Here is a 19612-nt window from a genome sequence, read left to right as displayed (position 1 = left end):
TCCTCAGCGTCCCAGGTCAACTCTCTATCCAGTACGCCACCACCTGGTAAGGTTATTTGTAATCTTGCTTACTGCCAATCACCTTGCAAAGTGCTTTACATATACTATCTTATTTTGATCTTTTGTATTCAGGTAAGTAGTCAGTAGATAATATCTTCCCTTCACAGATAAAAAAATTGATTCAGAGGTTAAGCATTTTGCCCAAGGAAATGGAGAAATAGTAGTAGTAGTACTAGTAGTAGTAGTAGTAGTAGTAGTAATGTCAGAAATCACGCATTGCTAACATGACATGAATACAAACCTTGAAATTATTTCTTTTGCCTCTTTAACCTTTTTTTCCCTATACCCCAAGGAAAAGCAAAACTTTGGGTGCATGGGTGGCATAAGACTAGTATCTCAGGTTTGAGCCTATGTAAAGGTTTCATGATGCCTGTTCAGAGGAGGAAAACTAAGTTATGTTGAAAATCTCTGCTGTTGGTAACAAGAAGATCCAAATAAAAGTAATAACACACTTGGCACAATTTTTGTCTGCTGTTAAAGACTAGAAACTATAGTAAACAATAGCATCAATAAAGGATATATGAAGGGTAGTTCATTTTAGGTTGGAGCAAATACACACTTTCATGTATTAGAAAGTAATGAGCCTTGGGGAATTACGAGGTAGACTAATTTTCTCTGATAGAACTAGCTGGATTTGATAGGGTCTTTGAAGAGGCTTGTTTTCCAATGGGATCATAAGGTATGTTAAAATTCCATTAAACTAATGGTTCGTATAAGAATCTGGCTGCATCCAGCTCATAACAACCAACTTAGAAATAATGGGGATTTTTAATTATTTTGTTTGTGTAATTTGACTTTGTCACTGATTCTATTAGCCTTTGGGTTGCAAGGTTTGAACATTCTGTCTGGGAAAAACAGAATTAAAACTGTTGGGGCAAAATTCCTTTTAGTTTTTTATATAACAGATTGCAGTTCACTTTTTTTTCCTCCCAAACAATTGAGGCTGATTCCTGATTAGATAGGGTTTGAAAAGTTGAGGAAAACATTGTATTTTTTCTTTGGCAGCTGGAATTTTTGTGCTGTTTCAGAGATCTAAATCCACTGGATTTGGTTGAAATGGTTCCTTTATAAATTTTGTTTCCATTCTGTAAATCTGAATTATACATGTAAAAGAAAATTGTATATCATGAGCTGTATCTTGGGAACATTGCGAATGATTTTCAGAGTCATTCCATTACTCTACTTTGATTTGATTAAGATTAAAGGTTCTTAATATTAATCAGTCTGTTAATCTTAAACCAAGCAGTTCTGGGTATCATTCCCAGTGTTATAGGTGCTAAAGCACAATTGTGAAATCCTTATTACAGAATTTCTCAGAAAAGCTGGTTTTACTTATTCACACTGAATGTTGATTTATAATTCACAAAGCATTAGACTATAGAATGAAAACTGGTAGAGTATAAAAAGATAGTTTCTATATTTAAGCATATTATAATAGTAGTGAGTTTCCTGATATCTTGTAAATAACTTATATGCCAAAAGATTCATACTTCAGTCTTCTCATTGTGTATGATTTGAGGTATACAGAGGGTCATTGGGTTACAATACATTTCCATTCCTATGTCAGTGACATAACTCAAATTTTGGTGTTAGTTGAAACATGCCCTAGCCTAAGTCAGTTACCTATCCTAACACAGTTAGATCATAATCTAGAACATAAAAACACAAGTAAGCCACAGAAAAAGTCCAACTCCCTCGTTTATATGCCACATTACTGTCTATTCTTCTGCCGCATGCAACCAAACCGGTTTGCCCACGTAGTCCGTAAATACAACACTAATGACATAAGCCGAAACACATCTCAATTTTTTTTAAGTTTTTATGTAAGTGAGTGCCATAAACTTGAAACATTGTATGTCGATAGCGTGGTAACCCAAGAATCCCCTGTACATTGAAAGAAGTGAAGGACTCAGTTGATTTTTTAAAAAGGGGGGAGTAGGAAGAGTATTCTTGTTGGTGAGAATGTGCATTAAGTATTCATTGAACAAGTAACCAGTTTGGACTTACCTCTGGTAGACAGGAGTAGGTAGAAATTGGATTGTGAGAGCTTTTTTTTATTTATTTATTCATTTTAGAGAGGAGAGGGAGAGAGAGAGAGAGAGAGAGAGAGGAAAGACAGAGAGAGAGAAGGGTGGGAGGAGCTGGAAGCATCAACTCCCATATGTGCCTTGACCAGGCAAGCCCAGGGTTTCGAACCGGCGACCTCAGCATTTCCAGGTTGATGCTTTATCCATTGTGCCACCACAGGTCAGGCATTATTACGAGAGCTTTTTACACCAGATTAAAGACATTATAAAGCACTTTATTATGGACATTGAATGCCTCATTGTGGACTTTGGATTCTAGTTTTTACTTTACCATTAATTAGGCCCTTACCCACTGGAATATAGATTTTATTTATTTTATTCTAGGTGCTGAAGATAATGCAGTGTATCTAGGAGTCTGATACCTACTAGACTAAGATAGACACTCCATACATGCAAGCTGAATTAATGAATTTTAACTTTGACATGGTATTAATTTCTAGTCTATAGTTGTCTTATTTGAACAAAGTGGAGGTATTCTCACTCAGATTCTTTTTACATTTGTGATTCTGTGGCCATCTTATAGATGTGAACTGTTAAACCATTTTTGAGCAATGTGATATGAGTTAAATGATGTCAGATGATTGGAAATGGTTGAGTAACAGATGAGTAATGAAGCCAGATGGTTGAGCTGAAAAATGTAAAGTACGAATTGGAGATGAAGAGAATGGAAATAGTGAGGCCCATCTAAAATTAGTCTAAGCTTAAAAAGGTGGTTACAGTTTAGATCATCTGGACTTTCATGGTCACAATTGTTATACAAAAGAAGTAACAACTTTTTAAAGTGAGAGGCAGGGAGGCAGAGACAGACTCCTGCATGCCCCCGGCCAGGATCCACTCAGTAAGCCCCCTACCAGGCGATGCTCCGCCCATCTGGGCCTACTGCTCTGTTGCTCAGCAACCGAGCTGTTTTAGTGCCTGAGGCAAGGCCATGGAGCCATCTTCAGTGCCTGGGGTCAACTTTGCTCCATTTGAGCCATGGCTGTGGGAAGAGAAGAGAGAGAGAGATGGGGAGGCAGAGAAGGAGATGGTTGCTTCTCCTGTATGCCCTGACCGGGAATTGAACCCAGGACTTCCACAAGCTAGGCCAGTGCTCTACCACTGAGCCAACCAGCCAGGGCAAACGAAGTAACAATTTTGAGTGGTAACAACTCAATAAAAATCAAATTTTGCCTGGCCAGCAATACTTGGCTGTTGAAGGGAAGAGTAGGAGTATCAGTTGCAGAACTGTTTACCAGCAGTTTTAAATATTTTTCTTGGTTAAAGAGCTCATAGACAATTAATAGTACTTAAATATTGTGGGAAGAAGCATCCAAGAATGACTAAGTTTTCTGTTCTGGACATGGAAATGAAAGAAATGGTACTGACTTTCTGTAAATTGTTATATGTACGTGAATGGTATTTTTATTGTGTATTTTGAAAACTCTAGTTTTGATATATAGAAAAGGCCAGTCTTTACAGATCTAGATATTTGTGTCTACATTTATACCTTTTTCCTAAAAAATAACCTCATTTAGGTTTTGTTTTTTGCTCAGTAGAGTATAACTTATATCTGCCGAGCCTGCGAATAAAATGTTAAACTGAAACACTGAGGTTGCTGGTTTGAAACCCTAGGCTTGCTTGGAAGTTGATGCTTCCTGCCCTTCCCCCCTTCTTTTATTCTCTATCTCTCTAAAATGAATAAATAAAAATTTTACATCTTTATATCTGATAAACCTCTGAAGCAGACAGGGAACAAGTCACCTGTTTTCTCATTTAGCTAACCATAATCCTAAATGGGCTCGCTCAGACATTCAAGTCAGGGATAAAGTTGGACCACATTGCTATATTTCTGATCAGTACCTGACATCCTATACTACCTACTTGGCGGTGATGAATTGTGTTGTCAGAAGTCAATGGTTACTTTGAAATAGCTTGTTAGAATTCATTGTCATTTCTATCTTTTAGAGTAGAAGTATTTCCAAGTAGCTTCAAGACCGTGATGGCGAATCTATGATACGCGTGTCAGCACTGACACGTGTAGCCATTTTCAATGACACACGGCCGCATACCAGAGAAGTATGGGGCCGCATGCCGAGAAGGACGTTTCATCCTCGGCTCCTGCAGGGCCAGGTGCAGTAGCCAAGGATAAAACATTTGCTGTCTGTAGACATTCTGTGCCGGATACCTGTAGGCCAAAACAACAGAACTCCAGCACAGAGCATCTCTAGTTCTGGGACTTCCGGTTAGGCCGTTAGGGGATCTTTGACCTCACTTCCTGCGGGTGGAGCAGGGAGCAGTGGAATGCCGCATGGGAAGCATCTCTAGGGGCCCTGTGATTGCCATTACCAGCAACCACATAACCACAGCAACCATCATCCAATCTACTGTTCTAGGGTGTTGTGGATTTCTAATTGACCATCATTACTGAGATAAGTGAGGGGGAGGCTGGGAGAGGTGAGGGCCTGTGCTATGGGTGCCATTTCCCGCCATTAGAAATAGCGGCAGCCATCTTAATTTACATAAGATGCAACTTGCAGAATTTCATTTATTTTATTTATTTAGTAAGTATTTTTCTGAAGTTGTAAACGGGGAGGCAGTCAGACTCCCGCATGTGCCCGACCAGGATCCACCCAGCATGCCCACCAGGGGGTTATGCTCTGCCCATCTGGGGCGTTGCTCTGTTGCAACCAGAGCCATTCTAGCGCCTGAGGCAGAGGCCATAGAGCCATCCTCAGCGCCGGGCCAACTTTGCTCCAATGGAGCCTTGGCTGCGGGAGGGGAAGAGAGAGACAGAGAGGAAGGAGAGGGGGAAGGGTGGAGAAGCAGATGGGCACCTCTCCTATGTGCCCTGACCGGGAATTGAACCTGGGCCATCCACACACTGGGCTGATGCTCTACCACTGAGCCAACCGACCAGGGCTAGAATTTCAAGACAGCATCTGGGCTCAGGTGTTTGTCGACTTGAGGTCAAAGCTTGAGAATCTGGAAAGGTGCCTCTTGGAGAATCAAGAAGAATGCCACTATGAACAGGAAATTTGGAGTGCCTGGAACCCATTACCAGACACTTTTAGCACCCTGAAAAATATAGCAATGGCTTTACTTATAATTTTTCCCTCTACATACTTTTGTGAGACCTTATTCTCAGCGTTAAATAATATTAAAACCAACAAAAGAAACAGATTGACAGATGAAGTTAGTAGCGCTTGCTTGAGCTTGAAGTGTACAAAATACCAGCCTTCAATTGAAGATTTAGCCAATGAAATTCAGCAACAAAAAAGTCACTAATAGGCAGGTTAGTTAAAGAATCCCCCCCCTCACTTATCTTAGTTCACGACACCCCACACAAGTTAAATAATATCAAGACCAACAAAAGAAACCGATGACAGATGAACAAAGAAGTCACTAAGCAGGTAAGTTAAATAATTAGTTTTTGGTTTATTAAATACAGTTAGATATTACAATTATACATTTTTGTTATTTAAACTATAAATATCGCGAAATTACAGTTTTTTTCTCAAAGTGACACACCATCCGAGTTATGTTCGATTTTTTGGCAAATTTTGACACACCAAGCTCAAAAGATTGCCCATCACTGTTCTAAGACCATATCTTATGCTACTATTGTTAAGTAATTGAAGCCTTAGCACTCACTGTCTTAATGGGGATTCAAGCTTACCAACTTACAGGAGATAGTATTTTATTGTTACCTCTTAAAACAATGCAGCGAACAACACTTTTCTACCATCTTTGTTAATGCCATAAACAAATCCTTTCCTTAATCACTAAAGTAAAAATAGAAGTTATTTGGGCCCATGAGCTCCTTCTGGTGAATGAAATGTCCTTAAGTAGATATGAATATTAAGGCATTTTAATAGTAGAAAAGAGTAAAATTCTTACTACTTCTGTGTACCAATTTACAGTTGCTTGTTTTTTTAATGTACCATGAGAAGAGTGGTGAGGCATTTACCTCAATATTACCACTTTTTAAATTAGGTAAACAGAGGAACTATTATCTACACTTTTCAAGTGAGTTTAAGTGGTATGGCCCAGTTCACGAAGACGTGGTTTATGAGAGATTGAACTGAGAATTATGATTTCCTTGTCCAGTGTTTTTTGGTTACCTATTCTGAATTTATATTCTGATCATTGAACTCAATCCCCATTTTCTTTTAAAAGCATAGTTTCAATGTGATTAGAAGGAATGGAGTGTTTAGATAAATAGTTTTTCTAGTACACGTTTTGCGGTCAAGGAGGCAGAGCTTGTGGAGTGGGTGGAGCTTTGATTAAGTAAAAAATCTCATTTTTGCTTGTCAAGAGATCTGTTGCTGTTGGAGAACAAGCAGGAAGAATAGTAGCAGAACAGTTTCCTGGCTGTGTATAATGTAGTTTTGTTTAATGGGCCAATCTAGAATAAATAGGTTGTTGGCTGAGCAGAGCAAACTCATATCTGAGAGTGGGAGAAGCATGGCTAGTGTGAAACAAGAAGTCATGCTTCAGTCTGACTTGGACATCTCCCTTGTCCATGCTGTGGGCTAATTTACTGTTAATTTATATCTTACCCATTTTCCACCCCTCATTTTCCTCTTACTGTAACAAGTCTCTTTTGCCTTTTCTGATGGATTTTACAAAGAAAGATTTTTGCTCAGTGTTTGTCATCGTAAATTCTCATTGCTGCTGTTGCCCTCAAAAGGATTGTGTTAATGAGGTGGGTAAGAGTTTTAAATACATATAAAAGGTATATTGTAGCCATTTGGTGATATATGTAGAAGGTTTCAGTATTGAAATTGTTGATTTTAGAATGCTTTTAAAAATATTTAAAGTTTTATAGTTTAGTAAACTTACACTACATTTTTGTAAGGAGGAAGTAAGCTTTTCTTAATCTGAATGATTGGGAGAAATTTTACTTTTATAAAAGGATAGTTAAATGTAACCTTAACACATTTGAAACTTAGGCTTTTAAGAAATAAGTGCTAATGATTTTTAAGAACTAGAAGATTGAACCAGAAAAATATTATGACTCACCTTAATTTTTCCAGCAGATTAGTTGGCAAACCTTAAATGTATAGAATTCAAAGAAAAACTCAGTCTATAAAGTGCATGTATGTGTTTTTGTTTTTTCTTAGTTCAAATAAAATGACATTTTATAGTCATTTTGATCTTGTATCAACTCTTGTGCAATTATTATTCTTTTGTACTCCATTTAAGATTGCACAAAAGTGGCCTTTGTTTTTTGTTTTATTTAAGAGAATACATAATTTTGTATAACACCAAAAAATAGCTTAAATGTATATACATTAGATGTTCAAGGAATACTTTTGCTTAATGCAGAGAATCATGCTACAGCCCCATGTCAAAAAACATAATATGGCACTTCTGCCTAGAGAGGATCCTGTGAATTATGAAAGTGAGAATATTTCTAGAGTCAGTGGGTTGCTGGATCTGGAAGAGTGTGTGTTTTTATTCATTTTTCTTTTTTAAACAGTTTTTCTTATGTGTAAAATCTTAGCTAAATTTATCTACCTTTTCATTACTCTGTTCTGTTTTGTGGTTTTGAATCTCAGTCAGAACAGGTGAACAAAACTTTGCTTTTACTAGTCAGAACAGGACTGAAATAGGACTGTGTGAGACTAAATCAGGGAGTAAAGAAAAACTATGGCAGAATTTTTAGGCTCCAAGTTGATCACCTTTGTTGAGCTATATGAACTAAAAAGAAAAAAGAGAAATATTTATCATTAAAACATTTTCTCATTATTCTTTCTGGTGCTTAAAATCATGTTTTAGAATAATCTCAAACAATTTTTTTCTATTTTTTAAATTATTTAATTTATTAGGGTGACGCTGGTTAGTGAGATAGAGGTTTCAAGTGTACATTTCTATGATATTTGTACACTGCATTATGTGCCCCCCCTACCTAAAGTCAAATAATCTTCCACCACCACATATTTGACTCCCTTTATCCTTTACTACCTCCCCACCCCCTCACCCAATGGTTTTAAATTAAAAATTATTAATAAAAACTTTAAAAATGCATTGAGTTTTCTTGTCTCTTAAGAACAAGAAGCCAATGAGTATAATGTGTATGAAAACCGTTTCTTGACTATTTTAAGCAGCTTTCTATGTACATGTCCAGGCGACTTTTCTATAGGCTGCTTTAAGGATGGATCAGTGAGGTTTCATACTCATTTTTACATTTTGGGGTCTTTTAAAATGTACAGTTTCTATATAGTCTTGGTTCTCAAGTGATTCAAAATACCTCTGCTAGATAGATATTTTTATAATCCTGACTAGTTGATGGTAGCTGACTGGTGAAATTTCTTTTTACTCTTTATCTAAATGAGGAACAGTAAGCACCCTTAATCTTTTAATATCAGCTGCTGGGCTGGTAAGGGGTATCTCCATTTTATCGGGCTACCTTGGCACCTGCAATACATTTTTTCAAGGCAGTATCTGAATATGTAAGTTTTACTGCCAGAAGGCCAAACTACATTCTTCTAAATGTATATGTTGTATAGCACTGGTAAGGAATTTCCCATACCTAAATCTTGACTATTGGTTGAGAAAGTAGCTTAACCTATTAGATTCAGGGTGTCATATGATACACAGTTGCTAGTTTTGTTATCTCATTTATTCAGATTTATCCTATTTGTATTATCCTATTTGTAAATAGGAATTTTTATTTGTAAAGTCATGGATGTATTTATGTTTGCATGGATAGGATTAACAAAGCAGGTCCACAGTGGATCTTGGGTGATTATTATTCAAGAGAATATTCTGCTTTCTTTTAAACCTAAACTTTATTATCTTTGATTGCCTTAGAGCAGCAAACTTATTAATTCAAAGAGCTTTCAACCTAGATAATAGATTTGATTCTAGCTGTGAATATAGGTAGGTAAATTGTACCAGTATTCCCATTTGCTAGACAAAGAATCTGAAGTTTAGCTGTTTCTACTTGTTCAATTAACACTGAATTTGACTTCTATAGAAATTCTTTCATCTTTCCAATATGCCTATGCTAAATTGAAACAGAAGATTCTTTTAATATAGTCAGTGTATATGTACTTGATTAACTTAATATATAAGAGTTTTATTGCCAGAAGGCCAAACTACATTCCTCTAAAATGTGTTTCTTGAAGAAGGAACATTTTTCCTCATAATATTATATATTCTCTTTAGCCACTGCCCCGTAACAGTTGGAATGTTTTTACATGCAAAAGCCAGCTATGTATTGGTGTCTCAATTTTACCCAAGAACAGCCTTTCAGATAATATTCTGCCAATAGTGAATGTTCTGTGAACTCAGTATACAGTATTTTAAATTGTTCTTCACCTTATATTTATAAATAGCATTCTTAAAATTTGCTTTTATATATAGTTTTACATATTTATAGTAGAAAGTTATAAGCAAGTATAAAACAAAATCTCCAGTGTTTCTACTACGGGAGAACTTCCAGTTTGCATCATCCATTTTTTTCTTAACAGCAGTTTCTATTTTCTTAAGCCTAGATTGAAATACCATGCCACCTACTCAATCAAAGCAGTCTTTTGCTTCAGCAGCATTATATTTTGTTTTGTTTTCATTAGAATTATTATGTAAAATCAAAGGCCAGTTGGGAAAACTAAATTTGCTGCATTTGAAAAAAAAAAAGAAAATACAAATTGTGGTCTTTATAGTCATTACTCAGAAGTGAACCTTTTATATATATGTTGATTTATCTTGAGGGCAGCTTTACTAGCCAGTTCCTTGCTGTGGAAGGTTAGCCCTAGAGGCAGAATTCTCCAAATTACAACTTTTGAATAATGCAGTGAGTAAATCATGAGAATTATTCCACTACAACTCTAGTATTTAAAGACTTTTTAGAGGTGTTTGATGTACAGTTGACCCTTGAACAACACAGGTTTGAACTGTGCAGGTCACTTTATATGTGTGGGTTTTTTTTTTTAATTTTTTTAAGTGAGAAGTGAGGCTGTTGCTTAGTAATCAAGCTATTTTAGTACCTGAGGGAAGGCCATGGAGCCATCCCTAGCACCCAGGGCCACCTTGCTCCAACTGAGCCATGGCTGTGGGAAGGGAAGAGAGAGAGAGAGAAAAGGGAGAGACAGGGAAGGGTGGAGAAGCAGATGGTTGCTTCTCCTGTGTGCTCTGACTGAGAACTGAATGCCAGATGTCCATACGCTGGGTGCCCACTGAGCCAACCAACCAGGGCCCAGTTTTTGTTTTTGTTGGGGTTTTTTTTATTCAATAAATATGTGTAGTACTGTAAATGTATTTTTTTCTTCCTTATGATTTTCTGAACACTTTCTCTAGCTTACTCAGTTGTAATAATTCAGTATATTGTATATACAACATACAAAATATGTTAATCAACTATGTTATTGGTAAGGTCAACAGTAGGCTATTAGTAGTTAAGTTTTTAGGGAGTCAAAAGTAACAAGTGAATTTTCAACTGCCAGGGGGATTGGCACCCCTAGCACACTCACACATACTATTCAAGGGTCAACTGTATTTCATTTCTTCTTCTTCTTCTTTTTTTTTTTTTTTTTTTTTTTTTTTGAGTGAGAGTGAGCGAGTGAGAGGGACAGTTAGGAAGGGAGAGAGATGAGAAGCATTAATTCTTCATTGCAGCACCTTAGTTGTTCATTGATTACTTTCTCATATGTGACTTGACGGTGGGGTGGGACGACTCCAGCTGAGCCAGCAACCATGGGGTCATGTATATGATTCCATGCTCAAGCTGGTGAGAAGTCAACGACCTCGGGGTTTCCAATCTGGGTCTTCTGCATTCTAGGCCAGTGCTCTATCCACTGCTCCACTGCCTGATCAGACTGTATTTCATTTCAAGCTGCAAGAGATGACATGCATTTCTGTGGCTTAGTAAATTATCGCTACTTTTCATTTAATAAATCTTGTCACTGAGACTATAGTTCAGGGGTCGGGAACCTATGGCTTGCAAGCCAAATGTGGCTCTTTTGATGGCTGTATCTGGCTCGCAGACAAATCTTTAATAAAAAAAAATAATAACATTAAAAATATAAAACATTCCTCATGTATTATAATCCATTCATTTCCTACCGCTCATGTTCATGGTTGCGGGTAGCTGGAGCCAATCACAACTGTCCTCCAGGACAACACCAGATTTTTATTCAATAATGCATAACGTACACGGGTCGTTGTATGGCTCTCATGGAATTACATTTTAAAATATGTGGCGTTCATGACTCTCTCAGCCAAAAATGTTCCCGACCCCTGCTGTAGGTGATTAGAATTTATATATATCCTCATTCTTCTAGTTCTTTTGCCCTGTTTCCCTGTGTTTTGTTTGTTTATAGACTTATGGTACCATTTGGATAGTATGTCAGTGTAGCTACTTCAACTCAATTCATGTGATTACAGATGTAGATGAATTGATAATAATGAGATGGCTTTATAGAGGTTGGACCTCTCAGTAGGGTATTTTGTTATTCTTGTATCTTAGGTATATTTTCAACACATTGCTGAAATTTTTATTTGCATAGTATTTAACTTCAGGAAGATTCTAAAATATCACTGTAATGCTATTTAGTGTTACATGTAATGGGGAGATTGGGTTTTCTTCTGCAATTAATTGGAAAGTTTGTCTTTTCTATTGTTCTGATATATCATTTTTCATTTTTTAAGTTTCTGTGTATAAAGACAGTTTGATTTTCAGTTATCATGCAAATCTAGTTCAAATCTGCAACTCCTTCTATACTTGTTGGGATTGTTAAAGGATACTGTAATAATAGAGTACCTGCCCAAATGAGCATGTGAATTCATGCCCACACATGAACTCACTATTCAAAACAGTTAAATGCTATGTTGATTAGTGTGTTAGGGAACAAGAATAAATAAAAGATATTCTAACCAATTAGAATATTTGGCTTTCTTTTTAACTTCTTTTACTTGAAACATAGCAGAAGCCTAACCAGTGGTGGCGCTGTGGATAGAGCATCAACCTGTGATTCTGAGGACCCAGGTTGGAAACCCTGAGGTCTCTGGTTTGAGCGTAGGATCATCAATATGAGCCCAAGGTTGTTGGCTTAAACAAGGGTTCAATGGCTCAGATGGGCCCCCCCATGGTCAAGGCACATAGTATAAGCAATGATTGAACAATTAAAGTGCTGTAACTATGAGTTGATGCTTCTCATTTCCCTCCCTCCCTCCCACTTTTAAAAAAAAAAAAGGAAAGAAGAAACAGCAGAAAATGTTGGCAACATTCTATAAAATTTTCCCTAGCCACATATAGAGGCCATGGAAGTAAGTGACCTCCCACCCTCCCGCTATCTTGTTTCTTTTTGTTGTCATGTGGGAGTTAAAATGCCCCTACTTAACTCAATTCAGCCTGCATGAACCAGCTCCTGCAGACAAATCAGAAAAAAGCCTGTTCGATAAGAATGCAATCTAATAAAACTTTAAGAGTCAAATGAAAGTTCAAGTTCAAAGGCTCTGCTTTTATTAATGTGTTTTTGTCACTGTTTTCATGGTTTTCAGGGGGTGAAGCCAGCCAGTTTTGACAAAGTAGCGATTCCTGAAGTGAAAGAAATTATTGAAGGATGCATCCGGCAAAACAAAGATGAAAGGTAAGTGCCTCTTTTGACCTGTTTTTGTTTAAACAAAAACCTAAATGTAACATGCTCTGAATGCAACATTCATCTAAGGTGTATTTAATACTGTACTTGTGATTAGTTTCTCCATTTATGTCATGCAATACCTTTAAAATTAGAGTTTTGTCCATTGAAGGTAGTATTCAAATTTGATACACTGGAATACTGTAAAAACTGTGGTTTGGTAGAGTTTAAGTAAACCAGAACCACCTGAAACAATGTTACTGCATTCAGTAATAACTACAGGAATGACAAAAGTAAGTTTACAGTTCATATGGAAAAAGACATGCAGATTATGATTATTAAAATAGCTTTAGCCCTGGCCGGTTGGCTCAGCGGTAGAGCATCGGCCTAGCGTGCGGAGGACCCGGGTTCGATTCCCGGCCAGGGCACACAGGAGAAGCGCCCATTTGCTTCTCCACCCCTCCGCCGCGCTTTCCTCTCTGTCTCTCTCTTCCCCTCCCGCAGCCAAGGCTCCATTGGAGCAAAGATGGCCCGGGCGCTGGGGATGGCTCTGTGGCCTCTGCCTCAGGCGCTAAAGTGGCTCTGGTCGCAACATGGCGACGCCCCAGGATGGGCAGAGCATCGCCCCCTGGTGGGCAGGGCGTCGCCCCATGGTGGGCGTGCCGGGTGGATCCCGGTCGGGCGCATGCGGGAGTCTGTCTGACTGTCTCTGTTTCCAGCTTCAGAAAAATGAAAAAAAAAAAAAAAATAGCTTTAGTAAGTCAAAAGAATGTCACAGTGCTCAAATTGCCAGCCTTCATTATTAACATATTCTTATAGCCTACTTGCTATATATATAAACTGTTTTGTGTACTTACAACTGTAAACCTACTTTTGCCAACACCTGTATAGCATCAACATTATGTATAAAACTCAGTAGGGTTCAATCTCTAATGCAGCAGATCTACTCCTTAGTTTTTACCCTTCTTAAAAGGTGAAATAAAATCTTGGGTCTTTAAAATCAAATCAACTATACAGGTCTTGATTTGCTTTTATTATGCCAGAATTGAAGCAAAACATCAAAATTCCTTTGAGTAAAAAGAGACAACTTTGCCCAGAGCTTAGGAGGAGATTTGGCTTAGTCATCTGTACTAACAGAGGACTTTTCTCAGAGGAGTGGCAAGTATCTGATCTGCCATATAGCTGATTCATCACTGGCTAGGCATGGCAAAGGTCCAGTGTCTGTTTTTTGAAAAATAATCCACTTTTACCGTTCCCCCTCACCCTCCAAAATAAAGTAGATCAGCCAGTACAAATATAAATTGTAAGTTGAGCATAGTTTATCTCCAGGAGGAATGTGAGCAATCAGGTATATCAACCAAATTAAAGAATTCCGTATCTTCATTTCTCCAGTCTCATACTCTTTTCATAACTTTCATTATTTGGAAGAACTTAACATTATGATCTTTAAGGCTTTTTAGTAGAAATTTAGTTTGGATTTCTATTTTTATGTACACTGATTAGAAAGGAGAGTCCTTAAACTCTTTAATAACTTAAAAAAAACAACAACAAAGGAATATTTGTTTCCAGTTTTCAAACATATTACTCTGTTTCTTTTCTGGATAGAACATTTACTTGGTTACTGGTATTTTGAGACCATTTATCTAAAGAGGGTTGTTCTACAATCAGACTTCTGCTTTTCTGCTTTCCTAGTACACAAATTGTTGAACAAGGAATTGAGAGAATTTATTGGGGTAAATAAAGATTGTTGTTGTAGAAGACACTGAACTTGAAATTTAAAAAAATTTATTTTTGTGTTTTGATTCTACCATTTACAACTTTTATAACTGTGAGCAAGATTTTCAATCTCTCTGAACTTCCATATCCTAATTAAGATATGTCATGGGATGTTAGAATCAGATGAGATCATACATATGAGGATTTTTTTGTTAACTATAAATGCTATATAAATGATTATGTGGTATTTTGAAGCTATGATATTCTTTGTATTAGTTGGTATTGTTAGTACACTATTAACTGAGAGTACATTGTTAGACTTAAAAAGTAATACTTTCAGTTCTTATTCATAAATGTGATTGTTACATAGGAGCTTGTTATGACAATGTTCTATACTTGAGAGTAAGACACTAATAACTATTCAAATGGAGCAATGTAGAAATGAGGTATAAAATTTTCCTTCTTTTTATTTTTGTAGCCCTTTTTCATTATTTCAAGCATAAGAATGAATAATTAGCCACACTGGAAAATTGCCTTTTCAAACTAATGGCACTTCGTGTATTTTTTTTTTCCTTTCTCTCTTTTTAAGATATTCTATCAAAGACCTTTTGAACCATGCCTTCTTCCAGGAGGAAACAGGGGTGCGGGTAGAATTAGCAGAAGAAGATGATGGAGAAAAAATAGCCATTAAATTATGGCTGCGCATTGAAGATATTAAGAAATTAAAGGGAAAATACAAAGACAATGAAGCTATTGAGTTTTCCTTTGACTTGGACAGAGATGTGCCAGAAGATGTTGCTCAAGAAATGGTAAATTAACACTAATCAAACATTAAAAAACTGATGTAGATTTACATAAATCGATATTGTTGAGCAAAACAGTTTATAAAGTGGTGTATATGGCATACTACATTGATATAAAATTGTGTTGGTTAATGATCCCCAAAATTATTTTCATTTGAGGAAAAGATAGATATGTATAGGTATGGATGGATGGATAGAATAGACTCAAGATAGAAGAAAATAAACAAACTAAAATACATTTTGAAGTAATTTTGAAAGTTTAATGTTGAATGACTCCTAATTTGTTAAGCATATTTAGTTAGAATGAGAAGTTATGTTTTCTAAATATTGATATGTTACCCTTTGATCAGTCATCTATATAAATCCTATAAATTCACTGTAAATTGTTTTTACTTTGGAGGGAATTTTCAAGATAAATTATGTCGATAGCCTTTGATGAATCAAAATGGAAACACTTCACCAATTTTAGGGTTGCCATACTGTCTAAAATAGTCATTTACTATGCAGAGATAGTTACAGAATATATACTAGAATTTATAAGAACCATTCAGTAGTAGTTGTCTCAGATTTTTGGGTTGTTTTTTTTTAACTTTTACATATTTGCCCATCTGGTTAAGTGGTTGCCTAGTGAAAGGAAGTAAAAGCAATACATAACATATTAATGGTTATGCATGAGAGGGAAATGGAATGAATAGAATAGAATGAGACTTAATTTGGTTTAAAAACTTTGGCATTAAGTTCCCTATTGTTTTATTGTTGTTCTGAGAAGTGATGGTACACCCATCCCTCGAGTTTCTACAAAGATCCTGGCACCCTCCCCATGAGTATCTACAAAAAATGGTGGGGAATTGCATAATGTAAAGAGTAATTTCACAGTTTAAGACCAAGTCAAGGTCCTTTCTTCCCCTTTACTTTTCTCCCCAAAAGTACATTTTTAATTTTATTTTTTGCTTGTTTTCTTTTGATATCCTACTGCTTCCTAATGCACTTTTTTATTCTGTAGGTAGAATCTGGGTATGTCTGTGAAAGTGATCACAAGACCATGGCAAAAGCCATCAAAGATAGAGTGTCATTAATTAAGAGAAAACGAGAGCAGCGGCAGTTGGTGCGGGAGGAGCAAGAAAAAAGAAAGCAGGAAGAGAGCAGTTTCAAACAGCAAGTAGAACAACAAGCAAATGCTTCCCAGGCAGGAATCAAGCAACCTCCTTCTGCTAGCACTGGCATACCTACTGCCTCTGCCACCTCAGCTTCAGTTTCTACACAAGTGGAACCTGAAGAGCCTGAAGCAGACCAGCATCAACAACTACAGTACCAACAACCTAGTATATCTGTGTTATGTAAGTATTTTGGCAAGTGAACAAGTATGCTAAAGATTTTCCTAATTGACTTTTTATCTTCTTAATGATTTTGCATGGGCCTCTTGGTTTTGAATTATGAATTCAACATGTATTAAGTTTGAAATGGCTGCCATCTATCTTTTCTTTCTATCTTATATTCTTGATTAATAGAAAAGGATGGGACAGTGAAGAAATGTGATTAGGATATAAGATGATTTTACAGCTTTCTTCATTTTGGAAATGCCAATTGTAGATTTCTATTTTTCGCAATTCCTTAAAATGAAATATAATTAATAATGAGAAATGAACAAGTTTATGTTAGCTACTTATAATTAAACCCATTACTCTGGTTCAACTCTTTTAGCAAAGCTGAATAATGTATAAAGTAGAGCAGTGTTTTTAAATCATGGTTTGCAGACCGGTTGGTCTACCAGAAATTTTGTGCCAGTCCCTGAGAGAGTTAGTTACCCACTCTGATGTTGTGTGAAAATTATAGACCCAGTGATCTTAGTCAAATTTACTTATGCTCAGGGTGATTTCTGTCTTAGAAGTTCCTGAAATAATTTTCACCATTCCCCAAGTGTAAAAGTTGAAACCACTGAACTAGAAACTAACGAGACTGCTAAAAATTAATAGAACTCTATCTGCTGAATACTAAGAACCCAGTGATCCCCAAAGTCAAGACTTTGAAAGTTATGTCAAACTTAAGGCTGACTAAAAACATTCCATTTTATTTCTCTTATTTGTCAGATAATAAGAGTCTGTGATAGGCAGGGGATTTTTTTCAAAGACATTAAAATTTTTTTATATGGATCTCTAATTAAACACAGAAATATTCTTAATAAAATAACTAGTAATTCATTTTTTATTTAGTTCAGGTCTGTGAAAAGATAAAATAAACCTTTAAAGTCATTTGTTTGTGATGGGGAAAATGTGAACCTCCTTTTTGTGATTTGTCTCTCTTTTTTGGCAATTCATTTCTCCTTCAGCTGACGGGACTGTTGACAGTGGTCAGGGATCTTCTGTCTTCACAGAATCTCGAGTGAGCAGCCAACAGACAGTTTCATATGGTTCCCAACATGAACGGGCACATTCTGTTGGCACACTCCCAGGCCACACAGCTTCTGTTGTCCAAGCACAATCTCAGCCCCATGGGGTATATCCACTCTCAAGTATGGTAAGTAACAGCATAAAAGAGTGTAAAGTTATCATGAGAGCCAGTAGATAATATGTTAAGTTCCAATTCTTTCTAGTATTCAAGTAACAGCGTGAGTCTAGAGTAGAAAATATTAATGGTATATTTCTGAAGGAAATAGGTTTATTATAGAGTATTAAGTAAAATAGTTTGGGTAGGATAGGGGGCATATGTGTGTATGTATGTGTGTGTGTATGTATGTATGTGGGAATTAGTTTTTTCACATAGAAAATTCAGCTATGTATAAAATTTGGACTGTTCTGCCTTTGATTAAAGATAATGCTCTCTTTAGCACTTTAGAGTTGAAAATGTTCAGAGCAGCATAAGTTGGATATACAAATGTTTTGGGGGTTGAGGGCGAGGAGAGTTTTTCAAAGGTTTACTTATTTAAAAAATTACTAAGTATATTCTGTAAGATTTCTTATTGTATAAAACACAGGTAAGACCTTCAGACCATTATAGAATGCTGCATGTGAGTACTCTAGAGTGAAGGAATCCTTTATTTATTTGTATGACTGTTTTATATAGCATTTGTGTTTAATCATTAGTTGCTATGTATGTTCTTCCTTAAAGTCTGTGTTGGACACAAAAGCATTCCCTGTTATATGTTTATTTGCTTTTCCCCTTTATTTGGTATCTGTTTTCTTATTGATTTATTTTCAGAATCAACTTATGGAGATTATTTCTTGAAATATTTTATGCATTTACACACACACACACACACACACACACACACATTAACATTATTTCCCCGTGTTTTACATTAGCCACTCTTGCTTCTCATAAAAGAATGTTAATGTAGATCATCAGATATTATCATGTGTCTTTAATGACCTTCTATGAAGTCTTCAGAGGTAAATAAAATATACTATCTGGCTTAGAAAGGAATTGGAGAATAACTGGTCACTGTATAGCACTTACTTATTGAGATGTTTAGGCAGGTAGATTTTCCCTTTCTCAGAAAGCTTTTAATCTGATTTTTGTAGAACTCTTGCTCTTCTTCACTAAATGAAAATCTTTCTCTGTTAAGAAAATACTTCTGCTTGACCTGTCTTTTATCTTACAGCTTGGGATAAAAGGTATTTTATTTATTTCAGAGTCCAATCATCAGTCCTACGTTGGCTAGGTCTCAAGATATTGAATGGCCACATTAACACAAAGAAAACTACTATTGTACTAATGTTTTAACAGTCTTCTTTTCTGATCTTTAAAATAATTAGGTAGAAGAACTTTATAAAGACTATATAAATGTCTTTCTGTGATCTGACAAATATTATTTGTCAGAATTTCTTGTCAGTTTCTACTTTTGTTTTAATTGATTTTTTTTTTCCAGATCATCACAGTAGACTTTTGTTTTTTGTTTTAATAAGTGGGAGGTAAGGAGGCAGAGAGACAGACTCCTGGGAGGATGCGACCCTGACCTGGATCCACCCAGCAAGCCTTTTATGGGGCAATGCTCTGCCTATCTGGGACCTTGCTCTGTTGCTCGGCAACCGAGCTACTTTAGCACCTGAGGTGAGGCCATGAAGCCACCATCCTCAGCACCTAGGGCCAACTTGCTTGAACCATTCAAGCCTTGGCTGCAGGAGGAGAAGAGAGAGAGAGAAAGGGATAAGGAGATAGAGGGGCATGGAGAAGCAGATGTTCACTTCTCCTGTGTGCCCTCACTGGGAATTGAACCGGGACTTCCATATGCAGGGCCAACACTCTACCACTGAGTCAACTGTCCAAGGCTAGACTGTATGAAAACTATTTTTTTTTTTTTTTAATTTTTTGCATTTTTCTGAAGCTGGAAACAGGGAGAGACAGTCAGACAGACTCCCGCATGCGCCCGACCGGGATCCACCCGGCA

General features: G+C 36.6%; 1 protein-coding gene across 23 annotated transcripts in view; it reads left to right on the top strand.

The window, feature by feature from the left end:
- The window catches only part of WNK1 (WNK lysine deficient protein kinase 1), a 184055-nt gene that overhangs the window by 117036 nt on the left and 47407 nt on the right, over positions 1-19612 (top strand). For 22 of the 23 annotated variants that reach the window (XM_066369502.1, XM_066369505.1, XM_066369503.1 and 19 more), the window contains exons 5-8: positions 12633-12721; positions 15015-15234; positions 16232-16565; positions 17555-17742. In XM_066369502.1, coding sequence (XP_066225599.1) covers positions 12633-12721; positions 15015-15234; positions 16232-16565; positions 17555-17742 — 831 coding nt within the window. Of the gene's footprint in view, positions 1-6461; positions 6832-12632; positions 12722-15014; positions 15235-16231; positions 16566-17554; positions 17743-19612 lie in introns of those variants that run through there. The other variant, XM_066369521.1, reaches the window with a different exon arrangement.

The sequence above is a fragment of the Saccopteryx leptura genome, chromosome 2, assembly GCF_036850995.1.
Source record: "Saccopteryx leptura isolate mSacLep1 chromosome 2, mSacLep1_pri_phased_curated, whole genome shotgun sequence".
Lineage (NCBI taxonomy): Eukaryota > Metazoa > Chordata > Mammalia > Chiroptera > Emballonuridae > Saccopteryx > Saccopteryx leptura.
The sequence above is the reverse complement of the archived record's forward strand: the minus strand, read 5'-3'. Positions and strand labels throughout refer to the sequence as shown.